Below are 24212 nucleotides of genomic sequence, written 5' to 3'. Positions count from 1 at the left end.
ATGCATAATCATTTGCCTTTGGAAATTAAATCAATTACTTGTTTACCTCGATTTCATACTACTTTCTGGAAAAAGCCTTGTACCCAGTGGAGGATTTTTTTCTAGGATAACTTTTTGTATATCACACACACACCCCCTATTTTTATGTCTTAAAATAAAGAATATATATTTTTTTTCTTTAGTAAATGAATTGCACTTTCATTTTGTATTTAATTAATTTACTGTTATTGACTATTGTGCTTATTTTTATTGACATTTTATACATCATGATGTATATTGACCAGGTACATTGTTTTTGGACAGTTTTGCATGTATTTATTTTGTTTGTATATTTATTTTTATTTTGTGTGTTTTGTTTAGTTTTTATATGTTTTTTTTATTAGCTTTGTTTACAAAATTTTGTAATTTTTTGACAATAAAGCATATGATTGATTGATTGGTTAGAAACGTGAAATTTAAAACACAGTTTCTTTACAATAAGTTCATTGAATACATATTTCAGGGCTTTTCCTAAAAATTTTGAAAAATTGGGAAATCAGCCTTGGAAATTAAACAATTTTTTAATTGAAAGAAATCGGCATTTAAAAATGGAGATTGGAAGTTGAAAAAAAATGGGATTATAAGGGACAAAGTGCTCATATCTTTGAAACTTAAAGAGTTAGAATTATGGAATCTGGAATACAGCTTCTTCAAATAAATTCACTAGACCCCTATTTTCCCGATTTCTTTTATAATTTTCGATAGTGTAGGAAGCAGAGAAATGGATAGACATATCAGTTAAAGGTATAATTTAACAAAACCGATTTAAAAAATAGCCTCAACTACCTGGAAGAATTTTTTTCTTCCAGACAGTCAAAATTACCATTTGTTTCCTTCTAGACAGTTCAGTGACGAAAATTTCAAGAAAGGTTTCCACTATCTGAAAAAAAAATTATTTTCCTTCCAGGCAGTTCAAGCTATTATTTCTTTCCTTTGAGGAAGTTGTAGTTCAACGTAAGTGTAACGGTTACAGTAAACAGTTGACCACTGTTTATTGTAAACAACTTTTCATGGGTCAGCTATGACTAAAAAGCGAAGAAAGCATGCTAATAGAAAGCTGAAATACTCAATAGTGACAACTTTATATAGATATTAGAAACTGAGATAGATAATTCAGATAAATATCAAATTTTAATTTTATATAAATTAGGGTTGATATATCATTCTATGATTTTCTTTTCTATAATTAAAGATTTGAGTTCATTTCAACACCAAAGTAGGAAACTTCTTCGATGAATATTTTTTTAAGAGATACTAAATCTACCTCATAAGATATATTTACAGTATCGTTAAGGCATTTATTCAACAATAATTTATTAAGAGAGCATTATAGTCTGTGATAACCGTTACCTACAAGGTCAGTGAAAAATAAACTTAAATGTCATCCGAAATTTATCTATAAAAAAACATCACCTGAGGTAAAAAACGCTTTCTAGATTAAACGCACGATAAATGATTCCCTTATTGATCATAGATGCGCTAAGTTAACCGTGGAAAACGATCCACGGTTATCCAGACTCAATCAGGTCGCCAATCTCTGGACCTGTTATCAATTAGGCGTAGGAGGGTGCTGGTGGGAGGAGGGTTGAGTATGGTTATTAGTTAGAAATGCGTTATTCGGTCGTTAATCTCTATCCGAAATTAATATGTATTTACACGGACAGACAGACCCGGTGCTGCTGTCGCTGACGGCTGACCAATTGCCCCAGCGATTCGCTTCACGGACAATTTCGAATCACCGACTTCCGATCATTATCGGTATCGATTGTAATCGAGGTTTAGGGGGGCCCTATATACAGGGCGATTCAAAAGTAAACGGCATCCTTTCAGGGGTATGAATAAGACAAAAAATTCCTATTCACAAACGCTTCCTAAGGAAGTTAGTTATTTCCTTTTTAATAAAACACCTTAAAGATGATCTATAACTTTAAAACCGTTTACAATAAAATTTTGATGACACATTAAATAGTAGTTAAATTACTAAATAAAAAAAATTAAAAAGTTTTAGTCACATACGGAGGTGGGTAGGGGTTAACACATCCCTATTTCTTTTACGCTCTGGGTTATTCCGATTTTGTTTGAAAATTATAAAACTCTAGAGTTTTTTATGTGAAAAAGGTACTCTAAGTTCATTTCGATATAGCGTTCCGTTTACGAGAAAATGACTTTAATTTGCCTATGTTTAATGATAAAAATTAAGGCATTTCCATTGAAAAAAATTTAGAGAAAATGTTCAAAATTATTAGCATTAGTATCACGACAAGCTGCTAATCTTTTTATTAAATTACGATGCACTCATGGAAGAATTGAGGGGTCTAGTATCAGATAGATGGCAATCTCCGTCATTTTGACTTTTGAGCAAAGCACTAAATTTTGCTATACTTTTATTCTTCCTGATATTAAAGCAAAAAGGCTTCATATAACAGAAAATGGCAAACTACGGCAAATTGTAATGTAAGTTTAGCTAAATTCCTAACGATTTTAAGAAAAAAATAGGAAAAACTGATGGAGAATGCCATTTTTGATACCAAAACTAGTTGAAATGAAATGCTAAATCTATGGCTTCTTCATCAACTGTTAACGTAATATTAACTTCTCGTTCTTTAACTACTAGCTCCTCTTGTTCAGTATCATTAGCGAGAACATCTTTATAAAATCTAAGCTCTTCCAGGAACCTCCAATTATTACCAAGGTGCTTAGTAAGTAGTTTATCAACATCTTTAGGTTTCAGCGAATTAACTTTTTGCAGACCACTTTCTATAATAACAGGGTCAATCATATTATGAAGACTACATCCTTTCTTTGAAACACTTTTAAATGTTTGCAAATTATTTTTGTAATGTAATTCTCCTCTGATAGTAACATTTCTGTGAAAAAAGTATAGATACAAAAACTATAGCTTTTTTTATCACCTATAATTTTCTTAATAAGCATTTTTTTTCTAAGACAAATATTTTCTGCAAAAAAAAAACGTTTTTCATTTACCCTACCCTTACCCCCCCCCCCCACCCACCCCACACAACTTACCAGTAAGAAATTGTTTTGAAAATTCGTTGGTTTCCAAAAGTAATACGCATGAAAAACAGCTGGTTTTATCGTTAATATCCAATCTAATAACACAGTTTAATATAATATTTAATACAAAAACAGCGCTACTAGTTTAGATATTATGGAAGTAAGACGTTGATTTTTTAAAAGAATTTCTTACTGGTTACATATTTGGGGTGGGTGGGGGGGGGTAAGGGTTTTTGTTTATGAAAAACAATGTTTTTGTAAAAAATATTTATTTAAAATTTAATTTAATAACACTGTCTATTTAAATATGCTATAATCTTATATATACATGTTTAATATAAAAATAGCGTTATTAGATTGGATAATATAGACGAAAAACAGTGATTTTTCAGAAGTATTTGATTAAATATTTGAGGCATAGTAATAGAGTTTTACAACTAGATATGTAAATCCCGTGTCAATTTTGTTAAATATCGATATTTTCTCTCTTTTGTAAACAGAATCGTATATGATATACGTATATTCCTTGACCATATACGGTTGATAAATATACCAAAACCAAAAATTTACTACAAAATCGTTGAACAAATATACATTCAACCATAATAATCAATTTTTTGAGATCATAGCAAAAAACTGTGATGCTTGAATGTCAAATTATCTCGAAACCTGTGACTAAATTTTTATTTATTATTTCTTATTGGAACAATGATCAAAAGACTAAAAAAAAGCATTTATTAATTTGGCGGTAAAATTGAAGAAAAATTTGTTTTTTTTACAAATTTCGGTTTCTAAAGACGAAATATAAACTTCTACCCTAAAATCATAAATTTTTTTAAAATAAGCCCCTAGACATGATATTCACTTTGAGGTAATTTTTGGCAACTAATCTTACTCGTTTTTCTATGGATGCCTATAATTTCAAAAGTACTTAAGATAGATTTTTTTTAGTATTTTTTTTGAATCCCTGAGCACCTGGCCTATTGCCCTTTATCGGCTTATTGTTGACTGTTGAGACACCCTGTATATTTATTCAACGATTTTGTAGTAAATTTTTGGTTTTAGTATATTTGTCAATCGTATATGGTCAAGGTATATTTATTAAACTGTAGAATATACGTACATATATCATATACGATTCTGTTTACACAGGGAAAAAAATTTCAGTATTTAACAAAATTGACACGGCATTTACATATCTAGTTCTTAAACTCGATTACTATACCTCAAATATTTTAAATTCTTCTGAAAAATCACTGTTTTTTGTCCACATTACCCAATCTAATAACGCTGTTTTTATATTAAATATTTATATATAAAATTATATCATATTTAAATAAACAGTGTTATTAAATTAAATTTTGGATAAATATTTTGTGCAAAAACATTATTTTTTGTCGAAACATCCCTGACCCCCTCCCACCCTCCCTAAATATTTGACCAATAAAATTCTTTTGAAAAATCACCGTTTATCGTCCAGAATATCCAATCTAATAAGATTGTTTTTGTGGGCTCCAAACCTGAAAAAAATAACATATGTAAGATCTTGATAGGCTATTTTGTAAGAAAAATTAATCAAATAGAAACAATAAAGACTTTAATTTAGTTTTTTTTAACGAAACTACATTCTTTTAATAGTTGTTTAAATTAAATCCAAATAATTATAACCGCTATAAATGACCACCACCATTATTAATACAATTTATATAATATTGTTCAATTTTTTCTATCTTATTAATTATAAATTGTCTATGAACTTGGTTAATATAATTTATAATAGAATTATTTGTTTCTTAATAAAAGTCAAACAAGAACAATGCACCTCCTACCAAGATCTTCAATATTTAATTTTTTTAAAGTTAGGAGCCCGATATTTCCAAAACGGTTTAATTAAAAGTAGTTAAACCATAGATATTTGTAATCAGAAATTCCTCTTTTATTTAATTATGAAGTCATATACAGGGTGTTTCATATGAAAAAACTAACCTTCTGTCAAAACTTGACATTTCGAAAAGAGATATACGATATTTGGCATATTCGTGGGATAATATAAGTGGCATATTTCACGGACATTGGGGGCCGTCTGGGTATTTGTAATAGAACAGGAACATTGGGAGATGTTCACAATTATAGTACTAAAAACCGTACAAGTTTTATCTATGATAGATGTCACACTAGTCAAATGTTGAACCGTATTTTTTGCAGGGGATTAATTGAATTTAATAGGTTACCAGCTAATATTAAGGATTGTGATAATTTAAATCGGTTAAAGAGACTATTGAAAAAATTCTTTGACTAATGAAAGTATTATGTTTTATATGTTATATTTAGTAAATAATTCGGTGCACACACTTATTACTTTCTACCCTTAAATCTTCCTATAATATAGTTTATGGCTTTCTATTTTCATTAGTTTAATTTTAGTCGTTAATATATGATTAATTGTTATATTGTAATAACCTTTGCCGGTTGTGCTAAAAAAGTACATTAATTATCAAGTACTATTAATTGATCTTTATTTTACAAAAAAACTGAATTTCTGATAAACATCTTGACAAAAGATCTGTAAGAGAAAATATGCAGAGAGAATAAAAAAAGAGATAATATTAAAAAAAATACGAAAACGCTCTGTTTTTCTTACATTTAGTAAAAAATTTTTAATTTTAACAAAATCTGTTTTCACGTAACTTTTCTGATAGCGATACCATCTGATATTATCAAAATTAACTAAATTTCTGTAGTGGTATCAAATGCAAATGCCTCTCCCCCCACACCCTCCCAGCCGACTAATTCATTAATAAAGCGTGAATTATAATTGACGAGCCTGTCAGTTGGCCATTAATTGCCTTATCCCATATGCACTGCGCCATATTACACGTTTGCCATCCCGGTTTTTCGGATCAAAACTAAAAAATTCAAGTTGTGTATGTATTCACTATTTGGACGTATAATAAACGTCACGTTTTACGGTTTCGAGGGCGCATTTTTATGCAATCGCTTTATTAGGGAGTACAAATTGTACCATACTAGTTGATAAAGATGGATTTTTCCCTATTATATCAGCGTGATTATGAAAGAATTCACATTTCACGTGATTTATTATCAAAGTCCCTTATGGGGGATTTTGTGGAAAATGGCATTTTAGCCTCAAGTAATTGGCTCAGCTTCTAGAGGAACACGAGGGAAATCCAATCGAAAAACTGACATTCAATTAAGTTGGGAATGTTGGCAGCAAAATGACACGACACGTGTTTATTGGGTGTTTTCCCAAGAATTATTGTTGAAGAAAGACCTCATATAGGGCGAATCGTTAGCGATTAAAGAAAAAAAAATTGAAAAGCTTGGATTTCACTTGACTCCTTATCCAACTAAACCCTTAAAAATTAAACTGAGTAACTAAAACAACGCACAAAATTAATTTTGGAGTTTTAGTGTGAGAGTGAACCATATCAAAAAACTAATTAGACCATCGTTGTAGTTAGAAAAAAATTGCTAGAAAAGAGTACCATGTCGATGGGGTATAATGATTTTTTTTTAATTTTTAGAACACAGTCGTTGATAATCAAAAAAATGACTTTATCATAAGATTAGTTGCCAAAAATTACCTCAAAGTGAATATCATGTCTAGGGGCTTATTTTAAAAAAATTAATGATTTTAGGGTAGAAGTTTATATTTCGTCTTTAGAAACCGAAATTTGTAAAAAAACAAATTTTTCTTCAATTTTACCGCTAAATTAATAAATGCTTTTTTTTAGTCTTTTGATCATTGTTCCAATAAGAAATAATAAATAAAAATTTAGTCACAGGTTTCGAGATAATTTGACATTCAAGCATCACAGTTTTTTGCTATGATCTCAAAAAATTGATTATTATGGTTGAATGTATATTTATTCAACGATTTTGTAGTAAATTTTTGGTTTTGGTATATTTATCAACCGTATATGGTCAAGGAATATACGTATATCATATACGATTCTGTTTACAAAAGAGAGAAAATATCGATATTTAACAAAATTGACACGGGATTTACATATCTAGTTCTAAAACTCTATTACTATACCTCAAATATTTAATGAAATACTTCTGAAAAATCACTGTTTTTCGTCTATATTATCCAATCTAATAACGCTATTTTTATATTAAATATGTATATATAAGATTATAGCATATTTAAATAGACAGTGTTATTAAATTAAATTTTGAATAAATATTTTTTACAAAAACATTGTTTTTCATCAACAAAAACCCTTACCCCCCCCCCACCCAACCCAAACATTTTACCAGTAAGAAATTATGTTAAAAAAATCATCGTTTTACGTCCATAATATCTAAACTAGTAGCACTGTTTTTGTATTAAATATTGTATTAAACTGTGTTATTAGATTGGATATTAACGATGAAACCATCTGTTTTTCATGCCTATTACTTTTGGAAACCAACGAATTTTCAAAACAATTTCTTACTGGTAAGTTGTGTGGGGTGGGTGGGGGGGGTAAGGATAGGGTAAATGAAAAACGTTTTTTTTTGCAGAAAATATTTGTCTGAGAGAAAAATGCTTATTAAGAAAATTATAGGTGATAAAGAAATCTATAGTTTTTGTATCTATATTTTTTTCACATAATCTTAAGGTTTTCGAGTAAAACGTGAAAAAAACCTTATTTTATATCTCGAAAGCAAGGCGTATCACTTTGAAAATTGTAGTAGTTGTGCCATTTTTTTATCGCCATTAAGTGGAAATTATTTTTTTTTAAGATGAGTCAATAATGGAATATCATACACCGAGAAATCTAGAAAAAAATATGATATACATTAACGTGTATTAAACAACGTGATATAGAGTGTTAACAACAAAATGCTATAGAGTTGATTTGTTTTCAATATAGTTAATTAGTTAACTCTTTTATAGTGGCTATATTAGTACTTGATCACAAATAGTTGCACAGACCTTCATCCCAATTGAGTGCAAGTCATTAATGCAGTTAATAACAAGGTTTTTTAAAACCTCTGTCTAAACTGTATGTTGTTTAAGAAACAGGACACTGGCTTTTTATATAATTTTTCTAAAGACCTTGAATGATGAATACAAGAGCATGATATGCTTTGTTAGAGTTTTTACTCAGAGAACCTAAGTTTTTAAATTATTTCCTGAAATTCTTTGAATAAATTTGTTATAAAAAAGTCCAGAAACGAATTGTTACATATTCCGGTTGATTACATATACCTATAATCAGTTGTGCGTGGCCAGAGTGAGCTTAGAAAGAAATTACTAGGGTACATAGGTCAAAAATTCTAAAAAACTCAGTTTTTTATTTATTGCCCTCTCTTATTCTATACTTCAGTTTTATAAGTTGAAGAAGACTTAATAATTCGATATTTGTTTTACTATTAACCAACCGCCCTTGTTTTTTCACCCCGCCCTCTTTCGCCGACCGAAAACTGATAAATCACCCACCCCTCCCCCCATTCCTAGGGCAAAAGAGGCGAGAGCCGCCCTTTTCAAAATAATAAATAACAAAGAAAAGTGGCGCTCGAACGACGGGGGGCGACACTGCTCCCAGCAAATAAATAATATTATTAATATATAAAGCGGCTTTTAAGTACTGCTCCTCGTAATTAGTTTTGTAATTAGGGCGTATTCTCGCACACCTGAGATCCAAATTTGTGGCAACGTCGGCCCTACTATCTCACCCCCCCCCCCCCTTCCGCCCCACTCTTAAATTTCCTTCTTTTTGATATTTTTGCGAGCCCTCCCTCCCCCCCTTGGATCGGGAATAAAATTGGAAAATATGGGAATAAAACAATGTAAAGGTGTCATGGAGAATTGGTGTTTTTGTTATACCAGAAAGAGCGGGGTGTGAGGCTAATTGTACCTACTTTTGAAATGAACAAATTAATAAATGAGGTATGTATTTAGCTTCAGTGCTACATAAATACAAATTTTGATTTTACGGTTTTTGGGGTATTATGCTTCAGAGAACCATTATATGATAAGAGCTTCGCTCTAAATTTAGAATGCTTTAATACATAATAGGACTGCAACACTGTACGTAAAGACTTATGCACAATTTTTCAAAAGTTTGCAAAAATTAAAGAATTTTATCCCAAATACCAAATTTTAATGAAATCGGACCAATAGGAAGAAAGTTTTGACGGTCACGTGACCCTTAAACTAAATATTTCAAAACTTTGTTAAAAATCAATAATTAACCTCAATTACCAAATTTCATTCAAATCAGGTAAATAACAAAATAAAAATAATCCCACATAAAATAATAATACACATTAAATCCCGATTAGATTTTTTTTATCATTAGGACCCACTGTATTGTCATTTTTGTCTAGTAAATGCCTTGTATAGATCACTGTGTCGCATGAATGTTTTAACACACGGTAAGTTCTTAAACGTCAAAACTTTGCCGAATTATTACGGCTATAAGGCCTACCGCACACTGGCAACTTTTCAATCTCGGCGATTAAATAGTTTAGTCACTAAAAATTATTGCAAATCTATTTATAACGCCCAATGATGACTGAATAGTTGCTCCGCAACCTCAGTCGAAATGGATTTCCTAGAAACAGCGTGCGTTTGTGTTTTGATTTTAAAAAAACGTCGTCAAAAAGGAAAGCGAAAATTTTGGGTCCATCCTCTGATAAGTAAAAGACTTCTAGATGGGCAATTTTATAAATTGTTCAGCACTTTGAGGGAACATCCAAATAAATTTTTTAATTATTTCCGTATGAGTATACGAAGCTTTGATGAGGTTCTGGTGTTGATAGGTCCTCATATTTCATACCAGAATACACAATTACGAATGGCTGTGCCGCCACAGGAAAGATTGGCCGTAACTCTAAGGTAAGAAAAAAACTCATTTTATCGAAAAATATTTATTACGAAGAAATATATTAGTATTATAAGCATTTAATGTAATTCAAGCAGAGATGACATTTCTGACTCATCATCAATTTGCTGTTGGGACGTATTTGCATAAACCTGTACCTGTCCTGCGGAAAATTCTGAAATATATTGTGCTGAGAGTATAGCTTGGATTGCGATTGCTGCTTTGTATAACATTGTTATAACCTTCTTGGTGGTAGGAATATGTTGGCGAGTGCAAAGAACTATTTCTATCATCTCCATAATGTGATCCTTTTGCACTAGTTGAAGGAATATTTATAGCAAGACTTTTGGCAGTATTTTGGTGGTGCAAAGCATTTGCTTCATGGGGAATTTGATTTTGGCCGCTTCCCGACATACGAACGCGTCTTATCACATTCAGGATTTCCGTTCGTGCAATAAATTTTTGGTCTTCATTAAATTTTTTTAATGAAGGGAGTAGAGACAAAAGAAAATATTTATCTTCGTCAATTTCATTCTCTGTATCCTTTTTTTCCCTCAAAATCTGAAGCAGAGATTCCTCATATGTTTTCTGATGAGTTTTCTTTTGGTAAATTTTCTTTCTAGAATGGTCAGTCTTGGCACCAGTACGAAGTTGCGTAGCTTCACTAGCTTCTGATTCTTCCTCTCTGGTTTCTGTGTTATCTTCCACATCATCAGTAGCTTGTTCGAGACTGTTGTAACTAATTCTGCTTTCTATAGAATCCCGCAGAAATAAAAGCTGCTCAAAGTAAAGATATTTCCTTCTCTTTTTAGCCCCAGAACCAGAGGCAATATTCTTTTGAGCATCGTACTCTCTTTTAAAACATGTCCTAAGATTTTTCCATCTTTTTTGTAACTCGTTACCTAAAAAAACATTATGTATATGATATGATGTATAAAACATGATGTATATTAGACAATTTTTTTTTAGGTATTTAGCAACGGGAAATAGCTTTGCATCACTACATTATGAATATTTACTTGGAATTACAACGATATGAAAAATTGTAAAAGACACATGTGAGAAACTTTGGGAATGTTTGGTGCCACTCTATATGCCAAAACCGGATCATGATGACTGGATAAGAGTTTCCAATGAGTTTAATGAGAAAACACAATTTCCCAATTGCATGGGAGCAGTACACAGGAAACATATTAGAATAAAAAGACCTGATAAATCTGGGTCCGAATTTTTTAACTATAAATCTTTCTTTTCTACTGTTCTTCTAGGCATTGCAGATTCCAATTATAATTTTATATATGTTGAAGTAGGATCTTATGGATCGACAAGTGATTCCAACATATTTAAACAATCGGCATTTTCGCATTTGCTTGACAAGAAGGAATTAAATATTCCGAATGAAAAAAATCTTCCTAATGATGAAAATGGAAAAGCTATGCCGTTTGTGCTCGTGGGAGATGAAGCTTTTGCTCTCTCAAAATTCGTTTTGAGGCCATATCCAAGCAGAAATTTAACCGTAAAATAACGAATCTTTAATTATAGACTTTCGAGGGCACGTAGAATGATAGAGTGTACATTTGGAATTTTAGCCAACAAGTCGCGTATACTCCACAGGCCTCTAGATACCCAAGTTGAATTTAGCGACTCCATTACAAAAGCATGCTATATTTTACACAATTATGTGAGAAAACTTGATGGACTAAATTTTGAAGACACCTTTTATGAATGTCCATTGGAAGATATTCCTGCTCTTGGACTAAGGAGCAACAATGAAGGGTATACAGTTAGAGATTATATTGCAAATTACTTTATTTCTCCTCAAGGGTCTGTTCCTTGGCAATATGATAAGATTTAAAAATTTATGTTCTGGTCTTTTGTGAATATACAGGGTGTTTTTTAAGTTGAGGTTTTTCTTTTAACACTAAGTATATAGAACGCAAGAAACTAAGAACTTTTATAAGAATAAAATTTTGTCTTAAATTGTCTTGTTTCTGAGATACAGGGTCTTCACGTTTTACATTTTGCTAACTTAAACACACTGTATTTTGGAGGAAAGCAATTTTGATGATGAAAAAGTGTGATTATAAAAAACTTTATTTTTTATTTAAATGCAATGAATATTTTTATTATTTGGCAGAACAAAAATTTGTAATTTTTTAGGCCATTTTTATTTAACATGTTTTTTCATTCATAACCGAGAAACCGATTGTTAAAAAAAAACTTTTATAATTTGTGCTTTAAAAACGACATTTTGTAGGTCAAAATAAGAACAAAAGTTCCTATAAACAGATGACCTAAATTGTTTAGTCTCCTAGCAAAATGAAAAATTTTTACACCCTGTATCTCAGAATCAAGACCTTTTTGGACAAAATTTTATTCTTATAAAAGTTTTTATTTTCTTACATTCTATATAGTGTTAAAATGTAAACCCCAAATTTAAAAACACCCTGTATATGTTTGAATAATTCTGTAGGTATGTTGAATCTGTGACTTGATAAACATAAAATAATTTGGTAAAACTTACCTTTTTCATTCTTTTCCTTATCCCCAAGTTCATTCCAATTCTCAATGAATTTTTCACATAATTCAGTCCATAATTTTTTCTTTAGATTTTTATCTGAATATTCTTTTTGTTTCGTATTGTACAATGCTGGTCGTTTTTCGACTTCAGTAATAAACAATTCAACATCTATAGCAGCCATTTTTGTTGTAATTTGCCGGCTTATCGACAAATATTAACTACAAAGCAACTTATTTCAAAGCAAATCACCAGTGAGCGCGATCCCGTTTAAAACAAGCTTGTTCTATTTTATCAGCAACTGTTTCGTCTCTCAAAGAATCCAACAGGTTGGAATTTTTTAGTTGCCGCAACTAAATAATCACCTGTGTGCGGCAGATCATAAATATTATTGTGTTCTATTTTTATGATTAATAAGTTGCCTATCTAAAGTTGCCAGTGTGCGGTAGGCCTAAGAACCCGACTTGGAAAAAGATATGCATGCATATATTCGGATTGTACAGAGTCTCTTGAATAATTCCGTACAAATTCCTGAAAGTTTTGAGCTATTTTATCAATGAAATAAGGAAGCAGATCCGAGCCGATTCGTCCACTTTGACGCCATGTTGTCAAAGATGCTATTAAAATTGGGCATAGACGTCAAAATCGGCCATTTTCAGACGATGTTTTAAGGTATAAAAAAAGGTTTTTACCTTATGATTTGTACATGAAAAAATAGTAGAAACCTTTAGGAACACATTAACATCAATTCTGGCCCGATTACAGTCAGTTTTAGTAGTTAAATTTCGATTATAAAAAGGGCCTTTTTTCGGCGAAAATCCCCGTTTTCGTTGCAGAGTGATTTTTCGCGCTTGGTACTTTTTTGGAAAAACATTTTTGTAAAAATGGTAAAAAACTGAAATTTTAATATGTTATAACGAGATGAATGGCGCATTTGCTCGATTGGTTTTGATTCATTTGTGACTTACAGGGTGCGCACAATTAATTTCCAAAGTCAAAAAATGCTAAAAAATGTATAACTTAAAAACGGTTTTACTTAGAAGTACCGTTGATATTGGAAAGCATTCTCCTTATTACGGGCTACACACCGTTTATAAGCCAATTGGCTCTAGGTAGCACCACTAAAAAGCTATTAAAACTAGAATAAAAAACGAATGAAAAAGAGTATTTTCGAATAAACAGTGTTCACCCTGTATAAATGATAGCGGTAAACTTGATGCGCTATTTTATTCGGAAAGAATGCAGGTTCAATTGGCCCAAATATTTTTTTTTTAATTTTGCACCATAAAAATTTCACTCAGCAAAAACTAAAAAAACAACTTTTTAATTTTTTTTAATATTTCTCCCAAAAAAAAAGTTTTTTCAAAAAAACTCTTAATAAAAATTGTAGCTCTCGATGAGGCGCACATATCTTCTGTGAGTCATTATTTCCGCAAAGATACCGTTTAACCGTCATCTTACATGTCTAAAACTTTGGACGTTAAAAAAAAAATACTTCCCGTATGTTGAGAATAACCAAAAAGTGTACAGATAAGGTCCTCCTGAAGTCTAATCGACCTGATAAACTTCAAAATATTCAAAGAACCGTTATAGCATTCCCTTGACCAAAATCGAAGATTATACAAGTAAGATGTAAACCAGTTCAAAACATTACTCCTAACTCCCAATAATTCAAGTTTTCTTATTAAAATTCGTCTATCAATAGTTTCAAAAGCTTTTTAACATCTAGGAACACTACTAAAGTAAGGTCATCACTTAAAGAACCTCTCATAGACAGTTACAGTGTGAATTGGTCAGAACCCGTTGCACTCTTTGGTGTGTTGAACTTTGAGAATAGGAAGAATATTAAATGATGTCCAAGATTACAAAGAACTTTCACCACCCCCGACATTTTTTAATTTCTTTCATTTTTAACATGGTGTTTCTTTCAAATTTTGAAAAAATTTGAACTCCAGGTTACAATATATAATTGTTTAATCTTGTACAAAGGTTATAAAGGGAGAATTATAAATGGTTATAAAAGAGATATAATGAACACCCGGTATAAGTACAATTGTGATTTTTTTCACCCCTTTTCTCAAGGTTTTGCCCCTCTCTCTCTCTCGTAAGAATAATTAATCATCACCAATCTTAATGATGGATGCTTTCCGGAAAAGTACATTTTTATTCTTACATTACTTTGCTTTTTAACTTTATTATCAGTAAAAGGGGTGGCCATGATGATTTATTGGGTTTAATAGAATATTATATATTTCTATAAATATAACTTTTATCCGGCCAATCCTTTTGATTATAGATATGTCAGTTTGACTGTTTTAATTTGATGTGCAAGAATTGTACTAGAATCGTTATATTATACGTTCAACGTTCAATAATATCTCAAAGAGTCTCTATTTATTTCTAAAAAAATGCTTCAATTATCTACTTAAAACAAGATTTTTTTTAGTAAGTTTTAATAACTTACAATTATATATTCTTTCAATACTTTTTGTTTCTTTAATTCTATTAGCATTTGTGAATAATTAATAGTCAAAACTTTAGTTTGACAATCGTATTAAATGGTCGCTTTTAGTACATTTAAAGTAGCTTAATTTTTTTTGTTTAAAAATGGTACAAAAATCAATCTTTTTCCTAGCCAAAGGCTTCGTAAAAATAAATAAAATAAATATGTCTTTATTTGGTATCAAATGCACACATTACGTTATATTTGTCCAAAGGCGAATATTAACTGAAGCTACTTTTATCTTAAACCTTAAGGTTATGTGAGAAAAGTATAGATTTTTTATCACCTATAATTTTCTTAAAAAGCATTTTTTTCTCAGGCAATTATTTTCTGCAAAAAAAAACTGTTTTTCATTAACCCTACCCTTACCCCCCACCCACCCTACACAACTTACCAGTAAGAAAATGTTTTCAAAAATCATTGTTTTCGAAAACAATACGCATGAATAACAGCTATTTTCGTCGTTAATATGTAATCTAATAACACAGTTTGTTTATTTAAATTTAGTATAATTATATATATGTATATTAATAAATATTTAATAAAAAAACTTGGATTTTATAGACGAAAAACGGTGATTTTTCAAGAATTTTTTAAGTGGCAAATGTTTGGGGCGGGTGGGGGGCTAAGGGTTATATTCATGAAAAACAATGTTTTTGCAAGAAGAATTTAATGAAATATTTGAGGTGTAGTAATCGAGTTTAAAAACTAGTTATGTAAATGCCGTGTCAATTTTTTTAAATGCCGAAATTTTCTCCTACTTGTAAACAGAATAGTATATGATATATTTATATTCTACAATTAATCAATATACCTTGACCATATACGATTGACAAATATACCAAATCCATTATTAAATCTATATTTAACAATAATAATGTATGATTTGTTGCTTGGAAAACAAATTATTTTGTTTCTTACAGGCACTCCTGGACTAATAATTCTATTACCTTGACTTTTTGTGAATAGATTTTAGTCCTTTATTCAAAAAAGACTTTAGAGTAGTCTAGTTTTTTTAATTTTTTAATATACAGGGTGTCAAAATGTTTCTATACGTTTATTTTAAACAGGTTATCTATCGATTAAAATTAAAAACGTTTAGTCAAAATAACAATAAAATGTATAGTATGAAACAGATATATTATATAACATAAAACAAGAAGATTCTCTGGTTCATGCGTATCATGTTAAAAAACAGGGATTTTGCAGAATAACTTTTTACTGGTAATTTGTTTTTGTGGGTGGGTGTGTAAGGGTAGGGTTGATAAAAAACATTTTTATTGCTTAAAATAAATGCCTTGAAAGGAAAAAATTAATTTATTAAATAATTGACTCTCTTAGGTTACAGGAAATTAACTATAATTTATATTATTCTTTATTTTTAATCACTTATGGACAGCATGGAAAGCTTTGTATAGTTTTTAACAAATCAATCCTTTTGAATGGTATTTTTTTTTAATTTCCTTAGTAAATTACAAAGTTTTTCCTCTAAGGGAATTATTTTTGGCAAAAAAGTCGTTTTTCATTAACCCTACCCTAACCCCGCCTTCCACCTCCCACAACTTACCAGTAAGAAATTGTTTTGAAAAATCATGGTTTTCCAAAATAATACCCATGAATAACAGCTACTGTCGTCGTTAATAATAATAATAATAATAATAATAATAATAATAATAATAATAATAATAATAATAATAATAATAATAATAATAATAATAATAATAATAATAATAATAATAATAATAATAATAATAATAATAATAATAATAATAATAATAATAATAATAATAATAATAATAATAATAATAATAATGTCTTTATTAAAATTTACAATTGGTAAATTCTAAATCGCAAGCTTGAAGCTTACTTCCTAGCTTAACCTTACAAATCAGCTTGAGGTTAGATATTACAAAGAATTTCAAAATGTATCTTAAATAATTGCATAGTTACAAAATATTAAGTTCTAACTGCCTATATGCACAACTGATTAACATTACAACGTTTGATAACCACACAGACTTATGAAATTTACAATAAGTTAAAGAATAGATATTTAACGACACTCTAGGCTAACAGAGATCAGTAATATAACTGCTTATTTTTCGTTTAAATATAGAAGGTGAAATATATTTTAACTCAGGAGGAATTTTATTATATTGCAGATGAATGCAGTAACTAAAGCTCCTCTCAAATAAAACAGTTTTATGAAGAGGAGGTGTAATAAAATGCTTATTTCTTAAGTCCAAAACATGAGCGTCATATCTAAACTTAATTTTCTGATAAAGGTAATTAGGACATTTTTTAAAGACAATTTTATTAAAGAGAACAAGACTATGTAGTAACCTCCTTTCACTCATATTTAGCCATCTCATCAAGCGTAACTCACTACTCACACTTCTATCAAATTTTCTCATTCCATTAATTAGCCTTACACAACAATTTTGAATGTACTGTATTCTTTTTATATCACTTATCAAAAGGCAGGGGCCATACAAAACATCACAGTAAATGAAATGGGACAATACAAGACTGTCACATAAAACTTTTTTTAGTTCCTTTTTAAGGAGCTGCCTTTGACTATAAAGTAGCTTAAGGTTAATAAAAGCTTTTTTAATACATTGATCAATGTGCTCAGTGAACCTCAACTTGACATCTAATAAAACTCCAAGATTCCTAGCCACATTACTACAATTTATTAGTTGACCATTCAATTTAATCTGAACAAATTTCTCATATGTGTCTCTGGAATGCAACCTACCAAAAAGAAGAACCTTACATTTACTTGGGTTTAAACTCAAACAATGATTTTCCGATGCCTTTGCTAGCATGTTAAGGTCATAAGATACCTTATCATTAGCTTCTAAGATTTTGTTAGGAGGAAAAGAGAAATAAACCTGTGAATCGTCGGCATATAGATGGACTTTTGAATATTTGAGACTGTTACACAATTGAGACGTATACAGGGTAAAGAATAGAGGACCAAGAATAGACCCTTGTGGTACTCCGCAAGAGAGATCCATAGCCGAGGATTGCTTCCCATTGAGCTTCACTATCTGAGTTCGACCGGTCAAATATTGCCGAACTAGAGAGCGAGCACTCTCCCCAAAACCTAAGAATTTTAGTATAGCCAGTAATAATATATAATCTAATACCACAGTTTGTTTATTTAAATTTGATATAATTATGTATGTTAATAAATATTTAATACAAAAACAGTGCTATTAGATTGGATTTTATAGACGAAAAACGGTGATTTTTCAAACAAATTTCTTACTGGGCAAATGTTTGGGGTGGGTGGGGGACTAAGGGTTAGGTTGATGAAAAACAATGATTTTTTAGAAGATTTTAATCAAATATTTGAGGTGTAGTAATTGAGTTTAAAAACTCGATATGTAAATCTCGTGTTCATTTTTTATCACGAATCGATAGATATATATGTATGTGCATGTGTCTATATACAAAATTTAAGTAATTCACATATTATGAAAACCTAAAAGTGCGATTATTTCGAAAATGATTGCTCCTAGCGACTTTAATAAAGTATACATTTTTTATGTAATATTAAAAGAGGAAATTATTTTGTTACTTTTCAGACCAATATAGCGCTCTCTACCGAAAACACGAAAACTATAGACGAAATTTTATTTTTCTTTTTAAAAGACTCGTATCTTTTAAATTTCATGTCAGTATGTCAATTGGTTCAGGACCTATGAGAAAAAAACGATAAATCAAATAATACTTTGACACCCTGTATTTCAGTTACTATTAAAGTTAGCCTCCGATTAAGTCGGCACTATTCGTATCTTTGTTAATATTTCAGATACAGGGTCGGTTAAAGTAGCAAACTAGTAGGATTTTTTCTGTTGATTAAAATGGTGAAAACAGAATAAAAATTGAACATCGCGTTTTCGAGAAAATGTGAAAAATGTACTTTTTTTAAATGGAATCCCTGTATATTTTTAAATAAATCACAAGATAATAATTTTCTTAATAAAAAAGTTTATTTACACTAATAGCCTAAACCTAAAAATAACAAAGTTATAGCGATATTAATAATTTTGTCAAATTTAGGCAAGTTGGCTTTGAAACAAATAAGAATAAGTAAAACTACTAATTTACAATAAATGAGCAAAAACATCGCCATCTTGTTAAATACATTTTTGAGCAAACTTAAGCACACGTCATGTAGCTTTTAAGATTGATCTTCTATTTATTGATCTAATTATTTGCCTAATATGTGTTTGAAGTTCATCAACGGTTGTGTATTTTTTTTTATACACTTAATTTTTTATGTAACCCCAAAAATAAAAATCTAGAGGGGTTAGGTCTGGTGACCTAGGTGGCCAACGAATCGGGCCACGTGTCGCAATCCATTTGTCGTCAAACAGTCTATTAAGTAATATTCTTACATCATTTAGTTGATGGGAGGTGCTCCATCCTGTTGAAAATAGATTTGTTGCGGTCTCTCTCTAAGTTAACATTATCCAAATAATCTTCCAGCGCTCCAGATAATATGAGATCAACATATCTCCTTCCAGTCAAAGTGCCATCATAAAACACAGGTCCTATTACTTGGTTTCCTATTAAGCCGCACCAAACGTTTATACTAAATTGATTTTGAGGATTTTTGGGATCAGTAAGGAAAACATTTTCTTGGGACCAATAGTGTACATTTTTACGGTTAAACATACCTTTGCTTGAAAAATTAGCTTCGTCGCTCCAAATTATACGGTTTAAAATATTATCATTAGCTTCATATGCATTACGTAACCAGTTGCAAAAAGCAGGCATCGCCAGGTAACAATGTTTGTACTGCTCGATACTTCTATGGCACAAATTTGTGTTTCTTTAAGACCTGCCAAATTGTTACTAAGCTCACACCGTAAGCTCTTGCTAAATCTCTAGTCGAGGTTTCCATATGAGCTTCAAAATATGCCAAAATAGAAATTTCAACATCCTCGCTTGCTATAAATTGGTTCCTTCTTCTAGTTCTTTTAAACACGTTTTCGTTACTTCTAAATTTTCTGTAGAGAATTAAAAAGTATCTACGGTTTGGCAAGTTATGAGTCTGGAATCTCCTGGCGGTACTCTTCTAGCGCTCTGTCACTATTTTGTCGACATACAAGGTAAACATTCTAACATATCACATTTTTCAATATGCGTAAAAGGCATTTTACTAATTTAGATTTTACAAAAATCACAAACTTTGCTAACATGTAACTGTCAGTATTTCTTTATTTAATAAAATCTCTACGGCTTCTGTCATTTTATTATTCAAACAATGATTTATTTGTTTTGCTCTCAAAAAGTTCAAGACCAACTTGCCTAAATTTGACAAAATTATTAATATCGCTATAACTTTGTTATTTTTAAGTTTAGGCTATTAGTGTAAATAAACTTTTTTATTAGGAAAATTATTATCTTTTGATTTATGTAAAAATATACAGGGGATTCCATTTAACAAAAGTACATTTTTCACATTTTCTCGAAAACGCGATGTTTAATTTTTTTTCTGTTTTCACCATTTTAATCAACAGAAAAAATCCTACTAGTTTGCTAATTTAACCGACCCTGTATCTTAAATATTAACAAAGATACCAATAGTGCCGACTTAATCGGAGGCACCCTGTATATATATATATATATATATATATATGTATATATCTATGTGATCAAGTTTTCTTAAATTACACACAAATCGACAACACGTATTTTGTACACGTTACAGTTTCTGCTGGGCTATTTTATGAAGACAAGAATAATAAACGATAAAGCAGTAATTTAAAATGGATAACACAAGAATGTTTTAAAGGATGTTAATTTATATGTACGTACACTCTGTGTTTGAATACGCACAAGGCACTTTTATTAAATTTTTAATAGTCCAATATGCAGTATAAAATATGAAATATAATAATAAAATAACAAAAAGAATTAATTAATAAGAGAGCAAAAATTGAAGAAAAAAGATCAAAAAGCAAAAAATAAGTGACCATCTACATTTTGGACAGATTGTCAAAAAAAATCAAAAAATTTTAGAAAAAAATCTTTTCAAAAATTGTCGATATTTTCTATCCAAATAATTGATATGTCCATTGATCAGGAACACGAATTCTGAAAGTGAAATTTTTGGGATGCTAATTTTCTTAATTATTAGAAAAAAATTATTATCAAATGTAGGTTTTTAATCCTTTTTTAACAAAAAAAAGCAACAAATATTCCAGTCAACAAAAACAGCAACAAATTAATTAAAATATCGATATATAATAATCGAATAAATTCATAACCAATGAAAGCGATTAATGTAACGAGTGTTTGTAGTAGATCCGATATAATCCGGTGGAGCATCTGGACCGGACGTCCCGACGCCATAGTCCGACGATGACACGCCCGAAATTATATGCAGGTCATTTGGGATGGCGATAATTTGTTACGCTGTCACCGGGAACCCCCCTTGTCCTCCCACAGGAGTCAGTTATTATATCGTCTTATGTCCTGATGCCACACGGATATGATATATCCTTATGCGGGACCACCTGGAGTTTCTTTATGTGATTGTCTAAGAGAAACTGCCAAGGAATACTTTGAAAAAAAAATTCTTCATATAAGGGAGTTAGGGAATTGAAAAACTCGGCCTTTTTAAAGATTATTTTATCAGAACAACTGTTCATGAAATATTGAGGTTCAAACGTGAAAAAAAAAGGTAGTACAGGAGCGTACTTACGACATTCTCTAAGTTTTTCGAAATCCATTACATTGTATGGCAATTTTCAATAAAAAAATACCCATTATCAGTTTATGACAGGCTTCCCATTTATATGAGCTTATATCACAACTGTATTAATCACAAAAAGATAAAACGCATATATTAGCAATAACTTAATCATGCCTAATTATTCCTTATGTCGATCTGACTAATGTCATAAACTTTTGACAATAGGCGCTATTGTTAGAATTTCACTTAAAAATCGCCACATTATAACCATGTAATCGGTTTATTTTTAAGAAAAAAACCAAATAAAAGTCACGTTTTTATTGCATCTGGTGTTAAATTGATTTCTCTCATTGTGTTAAGTATGACCATGATGACCGCCAAACTTTGTGCCATTATTTTCCTGTTGGCCCTAATGGGTCTTGATGAAATTCATGGGGCCAGAAGCAGAAGAGGACCATCAGATCATCGTAAGTACATAAGTTGGTTATTTTATACACTTCGATAGTGCAACAAACGTTTTCCATATAATAATAAACAATATAACTCTTCTGGTATAAACAGGAAAACTTATATTGAACAGAAAACCTGACATGAAAATATACGAAAAATGCACATTTGTTGCACTATGAAAGGTAGTATTGCAATCTTAATTGATTTTCTTTTTTCTTTTTTGGGAAAAAGCGAGTTATTGTGACCTTCGACCAGAAACGGGACCATGCCGTATGTATCTGGAGAGGTACTACTACGACCCCAGCACCAGAACATGCAAAATGTTTATTTATGGAGGGTGCAGAGGAAACAAGAATAATTTTGAGACCCTTCGGGCCTGTTACCGTATTTGCTGTAAGTATCATTGATTACTATAAATTGTTTCGGTTTTGATTATTTTTTTATTTTAGATTACTAATGGCGTGCTGATAAATTGTTAAATATTTTATTTAGTGAAATGTTTTGAATAATAAATTGTGTTTCTCTAAAATATATTTTTTTTATATAAATTTAGATTTTGAAGCTCCGTATCTCGTGAACAGTTGCTTCTATGGTAAAAATCTATAATGAAATTTTATGTAGAATCTTCCTGGCTATAAATAAAGTAGATATAATTTTTTTTATAAATCCAATAGATTTTGAGATATTTGCAAAAAAAGCCAATAAGGTCATTTATGAATATTTCTAATTTTTTGTTTATTTTGAAACTCCGTATCTCGTGAACAGTTGCTTTTATGGTTAAAATGTTAATACTAATTTTGTTTAAATTTTCCTGGCTACAAATAAGGTAAATATAATTTTTTTTATAAATCCAATAGATTTTGAGATATTTACAAAAATAGCAAATAGGGTCATTCATGATTATTTCCAAAAAAAAATATGTTTAACTTTGAAGATCCATATCTCGTGAATAGTTGCTCATATTGTAAAAATGTTTTTAACAATTTTATGTAGAATTTTCCTGGCTACAATTTAGGTAAAGACACTTTTTCTCATAAATCTAACAGATTTTGAGATATGTGGAAAAAAAGCAAATAAGGTCATTTATGAAAATTTTCAAAAAAATAATTTTTAAGTTTGAAGCTCCATATCTCGTGAACAATTGCTCTTATGGTAAAAATGTTTTAAACAATTTTATGTAAAATTTTCCTGGCTACAATTTAAGTAAAGACACTTTTTCTCATAAATCTAACAGATTTTGAGATATGTGGAAAAAAAACAAATAAGGTCATTTATAAAGATTTTTAAAAAAATATTAATTTTTAAGTTGGAAGCTCCATATCTCGTGAACAATTGCTCTTATTGTAAAAACGTTTTAAACAATTTTATGTAGAATTTTCCTGGCTACAATTTAGGTAAAGGCACTTTTTCTCATAAATCTAACAGATTTTGAGATATTTGGGAAAAAAACAAATAAGATCATTTATAAAGATTTTCAAAAAAAATTATAATTTTTAAGTTGGAAGCTCCATATCTCGTGAACAATTGCTCTTATTGTAAAAATGTTTTAAACAATTTTATGTAGAATTTTCCTGGCTACAATTTAACTAGAGACACTTTTTCCCATAGATCCAACAGATTTTGAGATATGTGGAAAAAAAGCAAATAAGGTCATTCATGAAGATTTTCAAAAAAATAATAATTTTTAAGTTTGACGCTCCATATCTCGTGAACAATTGCTCTTATTGTAAAAATGTTTTTAACAATTTTATGTAGAACTTTCCTGGCTACAATTTAGGTAAAGACACTTTTTCTCATAAATCTAACAGATTTTGAGATATGTGGAAAAAAAGCAAATAAGGTCATTTATGAAGATTTTCAAAAAAATAATAATTTTTAAGTTTGAAGCTCCATATCTCGTGAACAGTTGCTCTTATTGTAAAAATGTTTAAAGCAATTTTATGTAGAATTTTCTTGGCTATAATTTAAGTAAAGTCACTTTTTCTCATAAATCTAACAGATTTTGAGATATGTGGAAAAAAAGCAAATTAGGTCATTCATGAAGATTTTCAAAAAAATAATAATTTTTAAGTTTGAAGCTCCATATCTCGTGAACAGTTGCTCTTATTGTAAAAATGTTTAAAGCAATTTTAT

At 30.0% G+C, this 24212-nt stretch overlaps 2 protein-coding genes across 2 annotated transcripts; one reads left to right on the top strand and one right to left on the bottom strand.

The window, feature by feature from the left end:
• Nucleotides 1-10013: 10013 nt before the first annotated feature.
• Nucleotides 10014-12904, bottom strand: LOC126736775 (uncharacterized). Its single transcript, XM_050441306.1, has 2 exons — nucleotides 12418-12904; nucleotides 10014-10795 (listed from the first exon to the last, which is right to left on the bottom strand). The coding sequence occupies exons 1-2, from the start codon at nucleotides 12593-12595 to the stop codon at nucleotides 10014-10016; spliced, it is 960 nt and encodes a 319-aa protein (XP_050297263.1). The 5' UTR covers nucleotides 12596-12904.
• An 8943-nt stretch (nucleotides 12905-21847) lies between these two features.
• On the top strand, nucleotides 21848-22608 carry LOC126735949 (PI-stichotoxin-Hcr2f-like). The gene is made up of 3 exons (XM_050440075.1): nucleotides 21848-22096; nucleotides 22311-22472; nucleotides 22529-22608. Exons 1-3 carry the CDS (start codon nucleotides 21991-21993, stop codon nucleotides 22534-22536), a joined length of 276 nt encoding a protein of 91 aa, XP_050296032.1. The 5' UTR covers nucleotides 21848-21990; the 3' UTR covers nucleotides 22537-22608.
• Nucleotides 22609-24212: the final 1604 nt, after the last annotated feature.

The sequence above is a fragment of the Anthonomus grandis genome, chromosome 5 (assembly GCF_022605725.1).
Source record: "Anthonomus grandis grandis chromosome 5, icAntGran1.3, whole genome shotgun sequence".
In the NCBI taxonomy this organism is placed as follows: domain Eukaryota; kingdom Metazoa; phylum Arthropoda; class Insecta; order Coleoptera; family Curculionidae; genus Anthonomus; species Anthonomus grandis.
The sequence above is the reverse complement of the archived record's forward strand: the minus strand, read 5'-3'. Positions and strand labels throughout refer to the sequence as shown.